Below are 18,773 nucleotides of genomic sequence, written 5' to 3'. Positions count from 1 at the left end.
ACAGACAGCCCAATCAAAATAATATATGAACAACACCAAAAAAATCTAAAATGCTATATAAAACAGTGACGATAGACAAAATTATGATTACCATATTTCAAAGATCTTTGTACTCTGAGTTAAGATAATTCTGATAGATTTTAGATAAAAGAAGATTCACCTCTTGATCTCTTCCACTCTAAGTAATTCTCAGTTGTTCTCAAGTTAAATACAAAAGTTACAATGACAAAAAATCTGATCCACTTAGCAGCACTCCTATTGGTGTTTTATCATTAAATCTAATTCATTAAATACTGAGTAATCAGATGTTCCTTATATTAGATATGGTTTATTTTTAACTAGCAGAGATACCCGGCGTTGCCCGTGTTACATGCAATTGAAAAATTAGACTTTTCTGTTATATTTTCTGTAAGGAACTGGAATACATATGATTCGAATTTCATCAAAATTGCACATGAGGGTTCTTTCCCTCTTTACACACCCTAAAAAAATTCTAATCATGAGACATGTATCCCATACTATTGATCTTTATGCGCATATTCCAAAATTTCAGTCTTCTGGAACCTGTAAAAAAGATTTTGCTCCTGCAAAATGGAGCTCATGGAGCTCTAAAATGTGGGAATGAAGGCCCCTATTGGGGGTGGGGGTGTTAATGTCAACCAGAGAAGTTGAATTGTTGGGAATGTTTTTACTCGGGTCTTATAGTATGCCTGTATATATGTGAGAGTATAGTCTCACTTTAATAGTTTCAGTATGAAATTGAAAATATTAAAGTGAAAATATTTGAAATTACAGTAGCGACATGTTATTGTTTCACTTTTGACAGGTAATACTGAAATAGTGGAATAGTTTCAGTGTTAGAGTGAAAGTATCTGACATTACAGTAGAGTGATGTTATTGTTTCATTTTTGACACATAATACTGAAATAGTGGAGGAGATAAGATATTGCTGTGGGCTCGAATTATGCAGGAAGTTAAAAAATTTTTTGGCCTAAGACACTACATGGACCTTAAAAGAATTTTGCTCCTGAAAAATGGAGCTCATGGAGCTGAAAATTGTGGGAGTTAAGGCCCCTATTGGTGATGGGTGTATTAATGTCAACCAGAGAAGTTTAATTGTTGGGAATCTTTTAAACTTGTGTGTAATATGTATTTTTGAATTTCTTTAAAATAGGAAATATATGTATGTTCACTGGGTTTGTAAAAGAGAGCAAAGCTACAGGAAAGCAAAAGACGAATGATCACGATAATCAGTCAGCTACCGTAGCCTAGTCGTTACTACTCCCCAATGTAGGATTCCTCACCATACAGGTGACAGGTACAGCTTTAAGATGCATTATGGAGCTATAGCAATTGGAAGGGCAGGACTCAATAGAAACAACAATGTGTGACGTTTGGAGTAAAGGGAAATGAAAGTGTCGCCTCTGGAGTTTGCAAATGACCACTATACCGATAGGTAACTGGGCAGAAAATATTTACAATCAATAAATGTCTTAGAACAACCAGTCACTCATCTGGGAAGGCCTTGAAATCAATGTTACCAACTGGGGACTATATGTGTCGCGGTGGTAATAAAAAGACTCAAAGGAGGTCTGCAACGAAATAATTTTACTCATCACTTTGCAAGTGAATCAGTGGAGGCAAAGATGAGTCTCATTTACTTGACAATTTATGCACCACATTGCAGAAATCACAATGTAAGTATATCTGAAAGGATAGTCTTACACTGTTGTACCGTTGAATTACAAATAATGCTCATCTGTTATGTTCAGGTGACCCTATAGCTACCAATAGTACAACTGTATTCGTCTTTGCTTAGGAAAAATGACTAAATTGTGGGTATGAAGTCCCCATGAAGGGGTCTTTGTAACTTCTAAGAAGAAAAATTTTTAGAAATATTACTTTATTTGTGTGTAATCTGTATGGTTAAAATTTCATCAACATCAAAAATATATGAATTTTCATGGGGGTTATGGCCATTATGCATAGAATATAATTTCCAAATTTCTTAAAGATCCATTCAATACTTTTGACGTAGTTTTGGATAAGAAAACAAATGACTAATGTGTGTGTTTGTGTGCATATATATGTGTGTGTGTATGGGTGTATATATGTATAGATATCTGTATGCATTTATATATGTGTACATATTAGATGTACACCTATATATATACATCTACACATATGTATACATATACATGTATGCATATAGATCTATATCTATATCTATATCTATACGTGTACATATACATGTATATGTATACATATACATCTCTCTCTCTTTCTCTCTCTCTCTGTGTATATATATATATATATATATATATATATACACACACACCATTAAAGTGAAAGTATCTGTCACTACAGTATCGAAATGTGATTGTTTCAGTTAGTGGAATAGTTTCATTTTTAAAGTGAAAGTATTTGACATGAGTGTTTTTGTTTCACTTTTGACATGTAATACTTAAATAGTGGAAGAGATATGATGTTGCTGTGGGCTCGAACTATGCAAGAAGTAAAAAAATTTTTTTGACTAAAACACAAGTAAGACATGTGTAAAATTTGAATGAAATTGGTTGTGTAGTTCTCGAGTTTTAGGGGAACACACACACACACACACACACAGACAGACAGACAGACACACATTCTCATTTTTATATATATAGATTATTGATAAACATCTCAGTATATCATTGATTACAGCACTGCATTAACACAGGTTAATAGCAAAACACCAGAAAACAAGAAACAAGTTGAATTTGATCAACAAAGTTTAGCAACAAATATTTTAGTCAACATTTTTTTGTTAATGATTCCATTATTTAAAATTGTTAAGTGGTTAAGAAGCTAGCTTTGTAAGAATGTGGTTTGGGGTTCAGTCTCACTGCATGGACACCTTCAGCAAGTGTCTTCTACTAGAGCCCCAAGATAATCAATGCCTTGTAAGTGGATTTGATAGACAGAAACTGTGTAGAAGCCCATTGTGTGCATGGGGAGGTCACCACCCAATCATTGTTTGGAAACTGGTGTTGGTTTGTTTATTGGTGTTGCTTGTAACTAAGCAGTTCAGCAAAAGACACTAATAGAAAAATTACCAGACTTTTAAGAACACTGCGAGTGTTCTTAAAAGTCTTCAAGGTGGTGCCCCAGCTAGGCCACAGTCTTATAACTGGAACAAGTGAAAGTTAAAAGATTCTGTTTAAATCATTCCTCATTACCATCCTTAACCCCTTGTAACACCAACCTGCCTGAGGTTACTGTTGGTTCTCTGATACAAACTTTTTATTTTAAAGTAATCTAAACTGAAACCATCAAAATTCCTTTCATACTATGTTCCAAACACCAGCTTAATAATGACTAATTTATTTTATTAAATCCTTCATTGTTTTATTGAAATAAAAACAGTATATTTCAACAGAAATATAGTAACAAAAGGGTTGATGTGATTCTGTGATTTGGATATTTGCAGAAGGAATGATAGAGTAAAGTTTTTTTTTATGGCTTCAGTTAATGGGAAACTTCAGTGAAGTCAATCTGCTAGAAATAGCAACCAAATCTCACTCAGATCACAGTTAACCGTCTCAAAAATAGGACACTCGATAATGTGGTCCAAGACATCCTTAAAAACACAGAACGGTCATGAATGGAATATTTCTCATCATAGGGACTGACTGTATACCTCACAGCTCCAGAATCCTCCAAAGTACATCCCTGTCCACCAAGTCAAATGTCTTGTGGAGGTCAGTATAGGCTGCAAGTAGCCCCTGCCAAAAGCTCTGCTTGTATTCAATGAGTACAAGAAGTGTCGGGATCCTGTCAGTAGTTGACCTCTTTAGCAGGAACCCCGACAACTCCAGCCATTGAGATGCAACCAGAGGATTCTGTACTCTATTCAGGATGACCCTGACAAAGACCTTACCACACATTGAGAAGACAAGCTGACGCAGCTGTGAATTCATTGGACAAGAATGTTTAGCGCTGCCGACATCTGAGCAGGAGGACAAAGGTTCAAGTTTGTAGGTCACTGGTCTTTCCTGTCTTGCTATATAGTTGAGACTTGGACACTGTCCAGAGCCCTTAGGGGCCTTTGGTACCAGGAAACTTTTGGTGTTAGGAAGGGCATCCAGCTGTAGAAACCATGCCAAATCAGCCTGGCTTCTGGTGCAGTTCCCCAGTTTGCCAGCATTTTGCAGGATTGTGGGTTTCCATTGGTCGAATTTCATATTCAGCCAACAATTCTACTCAGGAACTGAGATGCATCCTGTTACATGGTAGCTGAGAAAGTATCTCAGGGAAATGGGCACTGATTGGGACTGTGCTCAATGGGTTCCCCAAGACAACCCAGGAATATACCAACAAATGGTGAATGCAACAATGTGCTGCAATGGTGCATGACCCCAAACCTGACCTGATAGGGACTGGAGCTGAACTATGACAACAACAACAATACAATACCCTTCTTAAATAATAGCTTCTAAAACAATGTTAATTGAAGGTTCAAAAGTCACAAGTCCCCAAATTATACTCCATTAAGTATTGTATTTCATGTTATATAAGACACACTAATTTCCAAAAAAAGTGTCCTATATACAAAGATGGACTAACCATAAGCTAATTTTGTCGATGAATGTACTAAAAATGTTTTTCCCCTGAGTATGCACAGCTGAAATTGGGGTGGGGGGGGCATCTAATATGCATGTATGTCTTTTATGCTACTAAATACAATAGTTAATATTTAACTACTCAGTATTTTGAAATGATCATTAAAAAAAAAAAAGAAACAAAACATCCTATTTTAAAAATGCCAACACTCTGAAATATGATCTACACTACTTTTTTTTTAAAGCATTCTTCCAAACATTGTTCCAAGCAAGTAACAAGTCGAAGAGTTCTGTGAATCAGAATTCTTGGATATGAACTGTTGGCGTAAAAGTGTCAACAGCCAGATAGCCTCCCTAATATTGGCTTCAAATTCTGGCATAAGGCCAGCAATTTCAGAGAAGTGGGTAGGGTGATTACATTGACCCCAGTGATTAACTGGTACCTATTTCATCAACCCTAAAAGGATGAAAGGCAAAGTCGACCTCAGCAGAATTTGAACACAGAACATAAAGACAGACGAAATTCCACTAAGCATTTTGCCCAGCATGCTAACAACTGTACCAGCTCACCACCTTAATAGCTCCCCTCACATTAACTAGAAAAGGTACATCCACATAGACTAGGGATTAGAAACAATAACCAAGAAGCTCTGTGGGGTTTAAATTAAGGAGCTAAAAGTTAATAGTTCAGCTTTACTTCACAGACACTACACTTACCAGATATTTCAGATTCTTTTAGCTTTTACTCTTTTAAAAAAGCTCAGAATTTCAATGGCTATCTTAAAATACCATAACATACCAGTCTTAAAATATCATAACATACTTAAGACTAATTCTCACTCAATCTAAGTCGAGATATTCTCCTTTAGTAATAGATAATGTTTTGCTTGGATAAATACTACCACACAGCTTACCAATGAAATAGATAAAAATGAATAAACAATTTGAAATTATGTGCGTGTTCCAATTAAAAAGTAAAATATAATGGGCAAAAAATAAAAGACATTAAATTAAATGCAAAAAAATTAAAAGATTATATTCAAGGGAGCTAAGTCAAGTACATTATTTGACTACACACTTTAAATTAAACTTGATATTTTTACAAAGATGTACATAGAACTGCCCTTACAAGCATGAATCCAAGGCAGTAATAAAATTGTGCTTGGAACCACCTTTGGAGAGTTCTAAGTACATTCTTTTTCTGTGTTGGATTCATCCTAAAAAAAAAAACGTGTCTAATTTTAGGTTTATTTTATAATTAAAAACCTTTAATTGTTTATGTTATCTATTACAAGAATATTAGATGTTACAATGAAATAAATAAATGAACAGTATATTTTGGAAGTTAACAAAAGGATCTGCTCAAATAATCAACCTTAGATTTCGGTAATAGCAAAGCCTACAATTCAGTCTATGCATACGCGGGTCTCACAATCCCTCATATCAACCACATTATATAAATTTTATAAAACTGTTTCACATAAACCAGGACTTCTCATTAAAAAAAAAAAAAAAAAAAAAAACACTACAATACTCACATAAACCACACAATGGGATATTTATCCCATATACAGTCCTACAGCTGCTTCAGCTACACTCACAGACAACCAAAATATGGCAGTCAACTGGTTGATAAAGACTCAATCATCAACACACTTTGACTGTTTCACTAATTTACAAGAAAACATATGCACAGACATATGCATGTGCAGGCACACAGCTTATTTTATTTATAGTTTTTTTTAAACTGACCACTCTTACAATGCTGGATGTCATTGGTGATATGCTGGAAATAACAAACCTGTCAGAAACTAATTGATAACACACATATGTATATTATGCCAGACAAAGATGACATATACTGCATAAATTTCTCTACTATTGATATGAATCAATAGCCTACTAGAAATAACAGCCAAGTCTACCTGGTATCATATCCTACCTGCTTAAAAAAATGAAGGACAAATTGGTTAATATAGTCCAATTAATTTGTCATGTTTGGAAATTCTTTGATTACATGACTGCTAGATCAGGGCTCTGTCAGGATTAAATAGGGACAATAGCACTGGCAGTATGAAGTAAAAGAAGGGCCAATAAGGACACGTCTACAAAGTCACTTGATCTGTAATAAACAGCAACTAAATCTTTAAATCACAATTTAATCACTAAAGAAAAAAAAAAGTCACATTGGACAATATAGTCCGAGATATACAAAACGAGAGGATGATCAAGGTTGACAGTCTTTGAGTAGACATCTATTCCACTTAGAATGACCTGGGGTTAAATAATGACAAAAACAACAGACATCATCCTATGTACTAAATGAAAAGTCCTGTTGCTATTGTTGCTACTGTTGACATCTCCACACTTTATTCTACTTGGGTTTCATGTACCCCAGTCAGCTGGTGATCCCTTGACCCTCTATAAATTTCTATTGGATAATTATCATTCCAAATGATGTGTTGGAGCAGCTGCAGTCTATTGAACAGGAGATAGTAAATATTTCCTGCAGACCAACAGTGGGATAAAATGCAACATAGAAGCTGACTGATAGGATTTCAACTCAGTCATTTACAATATTAATTACTTCTCAACTCATTACCATCTGTGCCACTCTCACAGACCTCATAATAATATCACAAACTGAATTAATAGTAATAATTTAACTATGAGGTCTGTTTAATAAAGGAAGGTTATGGTCAATTGAATTCAGCCCAACATATTACTAGTACCTGTTTTATTTACTGTAGAGAAATGGAAGACAAAATCAATACCAGTAGGATTTGAACAGAATATCAAGAGAGAAAAACTAAATGCTGCACGGCATTTCAATAGGCACAACACCATTTCTGTCAATTTAAACCCCTTTAAACATATACTAAATATTCACACACACACACACACAAAGAACATACATGGTTGCTCATCCTGCAAGCAATAGCAGCCAATTCTACTTCAAATCACATATTAGTCTTTAATAAGGGATATACTGAACAATGTAAACTAATACGAAAAAAGGAAAAGACAGGATGGTCTCAACTGGATCACATCTGATTGATGGTCTATTTACCTGGGGCTTAACAACCACAACAACAACAGCAATAAAACATTAACAGACTAAGTAAAGAGACTTACCACATTAATGACCGATTCTTTACGAGAAAGTTCTGCTTTATGTCGTGTTTTCAGTTCCTTAATTTCCAGTTGTAGCATGGTCTTTTCTTTCTCAAGATCTGATAGATTCTCTTCAGCCACTGTACGTGCTATTTGTTCAGATTCAATTTTTGATGTGGCCATTTTCAAGTTTTTATTCAACCTTTCACTGGTGAATGCAATAAATATCATGTCATATATTTCTACAGATAAAGTAGTTATAAGCATTCTTTCTCACATACACACACACACACACACACACACACACACACACACACACACACACACACATATATATATATACATACACTCCCATTTGAACATACAGACAAAATAGTTTTCAGTTTTGTTGTTTGAACAGCTAGAATATGAGTAGCCACAATGCAAATCACCAGCTTTTCAACACACACACACACACCTATTTATATATATATATAATCATCATTTAACGTCCGTTGTCCATGCTGGCATGGATTGGACAGTTTGATCAGGGCTGGGAATAATAATAATAATAATAATAATAATAATGATAATATAATAATAATGAAATTATTGTATACAGTGTTCAGGTGCACAACAACTTGTCAAAAGTGAGTATAAAGCATATGCAGTAATGTACAAATGTCTGGAAAGTGAACAGTGTATGAGTCAGATACATGCTTGCGTGTGTATGGAGGGGAGAAAATCAGGTGTAGTGTTGGCAAATCTCAGGAAGCATGGAAGTTTAGAAGGATGCAGTGCTCCGACAACTAACAACTGATGCCAGCAGTTTGTTCCATACTTCAGCAACTCTTAGCGTGAAAAAATGTTTCCGAAAGTCATGGGAGCTGTGCTGTTTTCTGACTTTGTAAACATGTTCACGGGTGTTAGACAGGTGGAGTTTGAAAAGGTGCTCAGAGTTATTGTTAGTAAGATGGTTAATAATTTTATGGGTGTCTGCCAAGTCAGCTGCCAGATGTCGGAGTTTCAATGTATCCATGCCCAGGGAAGTAAGGCGTTCAGAGTATGGCAAATGCCTGATGGAGGGTATTCTCTTGGTTGCACGTCACTGAAGGGTTTCCAGATGATTAATATCCTGGGCAAGATGGGGGTTCCAGACCGGTGATGCAAATTCCAGGTGAGGCCACACCATAGCTATATAAAGCCTCAGATAGATAGCCGGAGAGTGGCTGGAGAGCAGCTCACAAAGGACTTGGTAAGTGATGCCAAGATACCTTCAGCTTTCTTGGCAATTTTTTAGCAATGTGTTTTGTCCAACGCAAATCGCTATCGACAATAATGCCCAGGTCACGTTCACAAGAAGACTTTTTGAGATTAGTGTTGTGGAGGGAGTAAGTAGACGCTGGGTTTTTCCTCCCAAAATGCATGGTGGTACATTTTGTCCACAGCCAGCTTGAGTTGCCAGTCCATGATCAATTGCTGCATTGTGTCCAGGTCTGATTACAATAAAGATCTATAGTGTACAGGATCTGTCCTCTCTATTTCAAGGTACAGCTTCATGTCATCTGCATATTTCAGCACTGTGGCATTCTTTAAGTTGGCATCTATGTCATTAATATATGCAACAAATAAAAGGGGGCCAAGAACAGATCCCTGTGGTACACCAGATGTCATCTCATAGAGTGAAGAGTGTTGTTCTAGAACTGTGACAACCTCTTTTCTGCCGATAATGAAGGACTTCAACCAGTTACAGAGATCATCACTTACACCCATTGCAGAGAGTTTCACCATAAGTTTTTTGTGTGGCACAGAATTAAAAGTCTTAGCAAAGTCCAGGTAAACAACATCCACCCAGGAGCCGCCATCAGTGATTCGGGTAATGTCCTCAAGAAACTCGAAGAGTTGATTACAGCAGCTGGAGTTAGGAATAAATCCAAATTGTGACGGCTGGATGAGGCTGTGAGACTTCCAGGAGTTCCAGAGGGTTTCTCTGACACAGGATTCCATCAGTTTGGCAATGCAGCTAGTAAGACTGACGGGGCGATAGTTGACAGGCAATATGCAGTCACCTTTTTGGAACAGAGGGATAACACTGGTAGTTTTCCACTGCTCTGGAATAACACCATCGTCAAGACAATTGAAACAATAGTGAGAATTGGTTCAGAAGAAAGTACCCACCACATTTGAGAAGTAGGTATGTAACATCATCGAGACCAGGAGAGGCATAGTTATGTTTATTCTTAAGGTGGCGTTGTAGCATTGCTGGTGTAAATTTCATAGTAGTTATAGAGTCCGGTGTCAGAGGTGATGGAGATGGAACATTTTGATTTTCGACAGTAAAGATGCCTGCATAGCATCCAGCAATAATTTCTGCACTTTCTTTGGGATTGTCAGTAATCTGGCCTGTGTGGGGATTGCAAAGGGGACCAACTGGAGAGTGAGGTCTCTGCTTTGAATGTACATACTTCCAGAACACTTTGCTGTCAGGGTTGGTTGCTATGCACTGTTCGAATTCTAGCACTGCCTTGTCACCTGCTTGAGATGGTTGGATGATCTATTGCACTTTTTCTTTTTGATCTCTGATTTGTGCATTTTGTATTGCTATTCAACATTACGGCATTCTTTCCTGGTAAGTCGGACTGCTGCAGTCTCTCACATTGCACTATTGGGTGGTTTTTTGTGCTTGCATGGTACCGATGCTGCACATGCCGTCCATATTGAATTCAAAATGTTCTGAAGTATAGTGTTCACATCGCCATAGACATAAAATTCAAGGCAGTTTGAAGATGGTTGTGGTTTTTGTTACAACCAATCAGACACAAGTCAGTTATGATCATGGAAGGATCAGAGTCACCTAAAGGTTCTTCAGTAGTGACACTAATATTTGTTTCAGGAGAAGTGGTAAATAGCAGATCCAAAGTGTTAGCCCTTGTGGAGGAGGTAACAACTTGGGACCAATTTGAATTCAGCACCAGCTCAAGGAAATCATCTGGACTTTGTGGCCAACGGAAGGCCTCCCAGTCAATCTCAGGGAAATTAAAGTCCCCTGCAATATAAATATAAGTGGCTGTTTGCATGGCATCCACATGATTCTAGATCAAGGCTCCCTGCATAGTACCTTCAGCAAAGTGTCTTCCACTAAAGCTTCAAGCTCACCATACTTTGTGGGTGGAATTCAATAGACAGAGATTGTGTGGGAGCCTGTCATGTGTGCAAGCGTGTGTATTTGTGTGTGTGCACATGCACAGCATGCAAGTGGACGCATATGTACATATTGAGAATACTATAAAAGTGGTCCTCTATTAAAGAAGACCTGAGGCTCTCACCATTAGAAATTCAGTGAATGGTGATCTGTCCATTGAAAATCTGTGACTACCATTACTCACGAATTGCAATATCGAAAAATAACTATATACTTAAAGAGTAGTTGACTATGTATGTACTATTGAAGAACTAACAGAGAATGTTTCACTTTGAAAGCATGGATTTGAGTAAAAAGAACTAAAGGTTAAACATAGCTAAGACTAACAACATACTATCCAAAAGCAAGACACAAAAACACAAAATAAATGTTAGAGGACATCTACACCAGTCTATCCTGATGATATTAGGTCACATAGAAAAACAGACTTACTTTTCTTGTTCCATTGTAGAAATGTCCACAGATAAGTCTTGGTTTTCCTTCTTGTTGTCTTTGATTTCTTCTTTTAATTCCTTCACTTGAGCTCGGTATAAAGACTGTAATACAAACACAGAGTTTCTTCCAGTGAGAATTGAACAACGAAATATGTGAAGGAGTAATGTAAAATTGAATGTGCTTGTGCTCATCATGCATTATTAACAGGCAAAAGAACTTTCGAGTTGTATATAACGGTCATACACACTAAATATGACAGGACAATAGTAAACACAAACCTATTTATCTGGACTTCTACTCTTTAGCAGTTACTATATTTTTTCTATTGTTTTAAGTGAATACAATTAACTTTTAATAGAGCAAGATTATAACACATCCTGCTTTAGTTTCACACACACGAACACACACAATAAAAGAATAGGATAGGTTATTAGAAACTGAAATCTCAGTGACACATAAAAAGCACTTGTGCTGCCATCACATAATAAGCACCCATGCTGATCCCACATACAAAGCATCCATACCACCACCACATAAGTATCTGTGCTAACACCATGTACAAAGGCGCCATGTAAAAGAGCACCCGTGCTGGTGCCATTTAAAAGGCACTTATGCCAGTTCAACATTAGAGGTACCCATGCTGGCACCACATAGGAGAGCAGCAAACATGCTAGCACCATTTAAACAACACTCGTGCAGCACCACATACAAGGTGCCCATGCCAGCACCATGTAAACAGCACCCATGCTGGCGCTACATAGAATGCACCTAGTAAGCTGAGAAAAGTGGTTGGCATTAGGAAGGGCATCCAGCCAATAGAAACCAAGCCAAAACAGGTGATAAGATCCAAGTGCAGACCTCTGGCCTGTCAGCTTCCGTCAGACCATTCCACCCATGCCAGCATGGAAAAACAGATGTTAAATGACAATGACGATGATGATGTTTAATCCAGATGCTGATAAGGCTAGTCATATAAACCATGGTAAAATGTATAAGCAAATGCTGCTGCCTGAAAAAATTATGCAATACTTACTGAGAAATAAGATTCTGCTTCAAACTGGTCTTGTAATTCTCGCATCTGAAGTTCTGCTAACGATGATTCTCTACAGAGATAAACAGAAAATATGACAAATATTTAGGATATTTACCACCATGTGAAGAATTCAAAAAAATTACACATAACATTATGATTGCATATATCATGAAGCTTAGTGTAAAGAGACACATTTTTATACAATGTAATAAAGTGTGTGTGTGTGTGTGTGTGTATGTGTGTGTGTGTGTGTGTGTGTGTGTGCGTGCACGCAAACATATATAAAAACATTCATATGAGGGTGTGGATGTCGGTGTGCAATGTAAAGAAAACAAACATTAAAAAAGAATAATTCAGAAAGAACAAAATTTAACGTGTGTGTGCGTGTGTGTCAAGAGAGAGAGAGAGAGAAAGAGAAAGAGAGAGAGAGAGAGAGAGAGAGAGAGAGAGAAAGAGAGAGAGAGAGAGAGAGCTGGAATGGTGTAGGGATATGCACAAACTAATACAATTCACACAAGCAATCATTGCGTTTAAATCTCACACTAGAGAATACATCCAACTTTGATATAAATTCCAAGGAGAAAATTAAAGTAGTGGCTTCATGCACAGAATAAAAGGATTCAAAAAAATTTGCAAAGAGAACTTCAGTAGGAAGAATGTGTAATGTGAGGGGATAGAAGAAGAAGGATTATCAGAGCATATACATATAATTGTGAGACAAAGAGAGAGAGAGAGAGAGACAGAGACAGAGAGAGAGAGAGACAGAGAGAGAGAGAGACAGAGACACAGAGACAGTTAATTAATGCATTAAATTAACTATCACCTGCTGTGTCAGCATTCATCTGCTAACCCACCAATAAGTGCATGTGTGTGTGTTGTTGATGATGATGATGATGATGATGATGCACAAAAAAGACAAAAAGCAGGGCATGAAAGGCACAGAAACGGTAACTTACTCCTTTAATTTTCTCAGTTCTTCTTCAGCCTTTTGCTTCTCGTCTCGCAGTTCTTTGAGATCCTACAAACAGAGGAGAATCATGAGACATTATTACACCCAAGAAGAGTTCCGTGAAACAGGGAAGAAGATGGGGTGGACTAAGTGCCAGTCAGTCAGACAGGCTGTGGGGGATTCCCTCCAGAACTGCTGCAGATTCCGATGATGCTCTAAGACTGTGAGAATGATAGCCTGTAAAGTTGATATTATTGCAAACACACCCAGATCATTAATAAATAACATGCAAAATATCAAAGTATTTAATTGAGAACTGGGTGTGCTGACATTTTTAACTGAATTATAAAATGATAGTACTGGTTAGTGCTCAGACACTGACAGTACAAATAACAGTGGTGCTATTGGGTGTTGGAGACCATAGTAAAAAATGGTGTTCATTGTGACAGCATTGGTGTTAGTAATAGTATCACTGGGAGGAATGTTGTTGTTGATGTTGATGTTGATGTTTAGCCGTGAGTCAACCATGATTGAGCAGGCCTATGATCAAATCAGTCTCCAGTTGAGACCACCTCATCTTGCTTGCAAAGATGGTATAAGATAGTATATCTAAGACTATGTTGTGCTTCCGTTCATTTTTAAAATTACAGGCTGCCACCTGAGGCAAATTTGGTTGCTATTTCTAATGAGTCAAGCGACCACATTGAGCAGGCATGGGATAGTCCTTGTTTAATTGCAAAATATCCACATCCTAATTTGAAACTGCTTTCTAAAAACCCATATAAAAAATTAAAAAAAAAAAAAAAGAAAAAACAGTTTAAAACTTAAGATAAAATCAGTAATTAAATATTGATTACATATCTATAAATTTGTAAATTGGAGAATTAGATATATTTTTCGTGTTATATACATTCTTGCAGGTTCTTTATGAACATATAATTCACCCTGGTACTAAAGAAGTTCCCTTTCTCTCATTGGCCCATGGTTAGTAGTAATAAGTTATATTGGTAATAGTGGTTGATGTGGTGGTGGTGATGTGAAGGGATAGTGAAAAAGAGAACAGCTGTGGTGGTGGTGGTGGTGGTGGAGATTGTGATATTGGAGGTAGTGTTAATAATGGTGATGATGGTGCTATCATCACCAATGGTGGTGGTATTAAATGCAAATAGTAATATTAAAATAGTAGTGGTAACAGTAGTAATACAATGGTTAATGTCAGATGTGGTGGGAGTAGGGTTGAAGGCAATGACAGAAGATACGATGGAGCTACTGGTGGATGTGGGGTAGCAGTTGGGGGGGGGGGTCATCGTCGTCGTGGTAATGATACTACTGGTGACAGTGTTGATAGGAATGATGGTATTTGTGGTAAACAGGATAAAAAGTGTGTTTCCAATCTTGACACTATAAACCCATAAATCTCCGTATCATTTTTCTGGTAGTTCAGTTTCCTGCTCCCATCGGTTTAACTCCTTACCCACAAAACAGAAATAATGGAGCACTGATAAATGTACAACAGACTTTAGAACAGGGGTTCCCAAACTTTTTTGGGTTGTCACCCACTAGGCACCTAGGTCACATTCTTAAGTGTCCTCCTCATCTCTTATCACCACAAACATGGCCCACTTTCTGCAGCAAATTCAAAACTATTGTATTTCACATATAAAACTTAACCTAATTAACCCATTATTTTGTTGTTCTTACATTCATTGCCCCTTTTTGGCCACCTCATTATCGCCCCTACTTTTCTTCAGCGGATATTCCCCCACCCCCAGAGAGACAGCACCGCTCACTTTGGTGGAAACCACTGCTTTCATTGTTGCACATACACGGGCTTCCACACAGTTTTCATCGACCAAATTCACTCATAAGATTTTGATTGACCTAAAGCCATAGTAGAAGATACTGAGCCAAAGTACTGCACAGTGAGATCGAACTCAAACTGCTGCAGTTGCAGAGCATGCTTCTGAACCATATGGTCACATCAGTGCCTATCATGTGCAAAACCCTTTTTTTAACCATTTTCATACATTTTGCAGATGACTGATAATTTGGAGTGGTTGGCATTAGGAAGGGCATCCAGCTGTAGAAACTCTGCCAGATCAGACTGGAGCCTGGTGCAGCCATCTGGTTTGCAAGTCCTCAATCAAATCGTCCAACCCATGCTAGCATGGAAAGCGGACGTTAAACGATGATGATGATGATGATGATATGATGCTCATGAGACATGCATTCATTTACCTTATCATACTGCTTTTCTCGTGCCTTGGCTTTGTTCAGTTCTTGCGTCTGTGTTTTCAAGTCACCTTGCATTAAGTTGCGTCTCTGTATTTCTTGTTCCACTTGAAGATTCAAATTCTTCACCTGTCAATCCAAAACATAATATGTTAAAGTGACATCCATTACTATACTGGAATCTTCAGCATCAGTCACAAATGCAACATACGTACATACATACATACATACATACATATATACATATATATAATATAAGATTTAACAAGCTAAAACAATAAAACATTTACTCGGAAAGACATCATAGTAATATGTAGAAGAACTTTATATGTATATGTATGTGCCTATATATATATATATATATATATATATATATATATATATATATATATGCACATACATATTGTCGTTTATGAAACTTGTGCAAGGGACAAAAACACAAGTGAAGAGAAGAGAAAGAACAGAACAGAAAAAAAACAGTAAAAATACATTATATATATATATATATATATATATATATATATATATACACACACACACACACGCACACACGCAGTAGATGCAACTAAGGCAGTAGATGCAACTAAGGCGTCGCATCTACCACGACAGAGAAAACTGTTGTGGCGATACCTGCTTAGAGGTCAACGCAAAGTTACAGAACGTATATGGAGAGGAATGTATGAGTCACACACAAGTGTACAAGTGGTTCACACATTTCCAAGATGGCTGAAAAAATGTTGATATATTGATGAACATTCTCGGCGACCCACAACCAGCAGAACTGAGAAACACATTGCAGATGTGCATGCAGCTGTGAGGGGAAATCGTTGAATCACCATCCATGAGTTATCAGAGGATGTGCAGATTAGTTACGGTTCAGTCCAGTCCATTATCAATGGAGATTTGGATATGACATATGTATCTGCCAAGTTTGTGCCAAAACTGCTTTCAGCTAACCAAAACGACACTTGGGTTTTGGTTGCACAAGATCTCTTTGATTGTGTCGAGAACAATGCAGACTTTTTGAAAACTTAGTGTAGGCCTCTGAACAGGTATGGCCAAGCTTTTGGCAAAAGTTGATGCAGATTCTCTACTCAACTTTCACTGTCATGGTCAATGTAACGATCACACGCTACACGCCTTCCTTTCAAGCACTGCTGTAAACAGTGGAAATGAGCTAGAATTTTAAAACTTAGTGCACATGCACAGCAGAGTTCAAGGTCAATCTGCCAAGCGGCTTTACTTTGCATGCTTTAGCTTTGTTATTATGGCAACAGCCCAGATACTTATTGATCAGACCTCAGGTGTGTGTGTGTGTGTGTGTGTGTGTATATATATATATAACAGTAATAAAATTTGTCTCCTATTAAGAAACAAAAAAGTTTATATAGGACTGCAAAAGGAGTGCTCAAATATAAATGAGACTAGGATAAAAAGGCATTAGTAACAGAATAAAAACATTATGTTCGGGTCAACGACTCAACAAAAACAACACCCCTCAAACAAACAATCATATACAAAAAATACACCATGGTCCACAAACACATAACAAAAGCATATAATATAAAAATAATACATATATATATACAGTGTACAATTTTAAAAAGCATATATTCTAATAAAAATACAAATATATCTAATTCGAGTTAAAAATATATATAAAAAAAACCTAAGATATATTTTTTATATATAATAGAATACAAAAGGTCTAAAAGTTAAAATAAGGCGACTAAAAATTCAAAATACCAGTACTATGATATATATATATATATATATATACACATACATACACAAACACACATATATACACAATGTAGGGATAACAATTGAAACAATAAATGCTTTCAAGCTAGGTTTTTCAGAAGCTTTTAGACTAGTACCATTCTAATATCGGAGACAAAGAGATGCTACAAAAAAGAAGCTGTATGTCATTATTTACTAATAAAGAAAGGTGGGAAAATGTAAGGGAGGATGGAGAGTGATATATGTAACAATGAGTTTGAAGATTTACATTGATAATTTCATCTGTTTTATTTCATACACCTTTATAGATATTTGTCTCTAGTTACTTAATCTTGGAGGTATGTGAATCTGTATTCAAATGTTTAATGGCAGCTAGAGGAGATGTCATGTCATTTCTCAACTTCACCCTTCAACATCCATTTTTCTTACAAAGGTGAGTTGGTAGCAACAATAAAAATCTGAAACAATTGTATTTACAGTTGAATGCCTTCCATAATATTACTACTACTACTAGACACTAAACTTTGCTTGCGAAGACCTGTTGGGGCAAGTGAAATCAAAATTATAATTGAATCATATTCAATAACTGGCACCTGTGCCAGTGGAGCACTAACAGCACTGTCCGAGCATATTCATTGCCAGAGCAGCTGTCTGGCTTCCATGCTAGTGGCCCATAAATAGCACCATTTGAGCGTGATCGTTACCAGCGTTGTCTTCTGGCACTTGTGCTGGTGGCACGTTAGAAAATCATTCGAGTGAGGTCATTGCCAGTGCCACTGGACTGGCTCCCGTGCAGGTGGCACGTAAAAAAAAACATTTTGAGCGTGGCCGTTGCCAGTACCGTGTGACTGGCCCTCATGCCAGTGGCATGTAAAAGCACCCACTACACTCTCGGATTGGTTGGCATTAGGAAGGACATCCAGCTGTAGAAATTCTGCCAGATCAGATTGGAGCCTGGTGCAGCCTTCTGGCTTGCCAGTCCTCAGTCAAATCGTCCAACTCATGCTAGCATGGAAAGTGGACGTTAAACGATGATGATGATGATGATGATGATGATGAGTACTAGCTCATGAACTTTGAAATAAAAGAGGAACCTGTCAATCAGACAAGAGTTAAGCAATACTTATTGAGGATCTCAACACAAATAGTTCCAACAGAAAAAATTGAAGTCATGCCCACATAGTCAAAGGTCTAGCACTTTGAAACCCTAGTCATTGTATCTCTTACATAATCATAACACTATTGTTCAGCAGGTTTAGGTGAGGTTGTGTGGTTAAAAAGCTTGCTTCCCAGCCATGAGATGAGGTCAACTTGGGTTCAATCCCACTGTGCAGCACCTTGGGGAAGTGTTTTCTAAAGTAACCTTGAGATGATCAAAGCCTTGAGCAGGCACAGTCATAGCCATGTAGCTGAGAAGCTTCCTTCCCAACCATGTGATCCTGGGTTCAGTCTTACTGTGTAGCACCTTGGGAAAGTATGTTCTAC

General features: G+C 37.2%; 1 protein-coding gene across 4 annotated transcripts in view; it reads right to left on the bottom strand.

The window, feature by feature from the left end:
* Window positions 1-18,773, bottom strand: part of LOC106876226 (rho-associated protein kinase 2) — a 204,815-nt gene that overhangs the window by 38,100 nt on the left and 147,942 nt on the right. For all 4 annotated transcript variants that reach the window (XR_001410211.3, XM_014924703.3, XM_014924712.3 and 1 more), the window contains exons 21-25: window positions 15,552-15,674; window positions 13,321-13,382; window positions 12,365-12,434; window positions 11,329-11,432; window positions 7,737-7,923 (exon numbers count right to left, since the gene is read on the bottom strand). Coding sequence is in view for 3 of the 4 variants with exons in the window: in XM_014924703.3 (XP_014780189.1) it covers window positions 7,737-7,923; window positions 11,329-11,432; window positions 12,365-12,434; window positions 13,321-13,382; window positions 15,552-15,674 (546 nt within the window). In the remaining variant the exon portion in view is untranslated. The remainder of the gene's footprint in view (window positions 1-7,736; window positions 7,924-11,328; window positions 11,433-12,364; window positions 12,435-13,320; window positions 13,383-15,551; window positions 15,675-18,773) is intronic.

The sequence above is a fragment of the Octopus bimaculoides genome, chromosome 8, assembly GCF_046866305.1.
Source record: "Octopus bimaculoides isolate indiv1 chromosome 8, ASM4686630v1, whole genome shotgun sequence".
Classification (NCBI taxonomy): Eukaryota; Metazoa; Mollusca; class Cephalopoda; order Octopoda; family Octopodidae; genus Octopus; species Octopus bimaculoides.
This window is presented reverse-complemented; position numbering and strand designations above follow the sequence as displayed.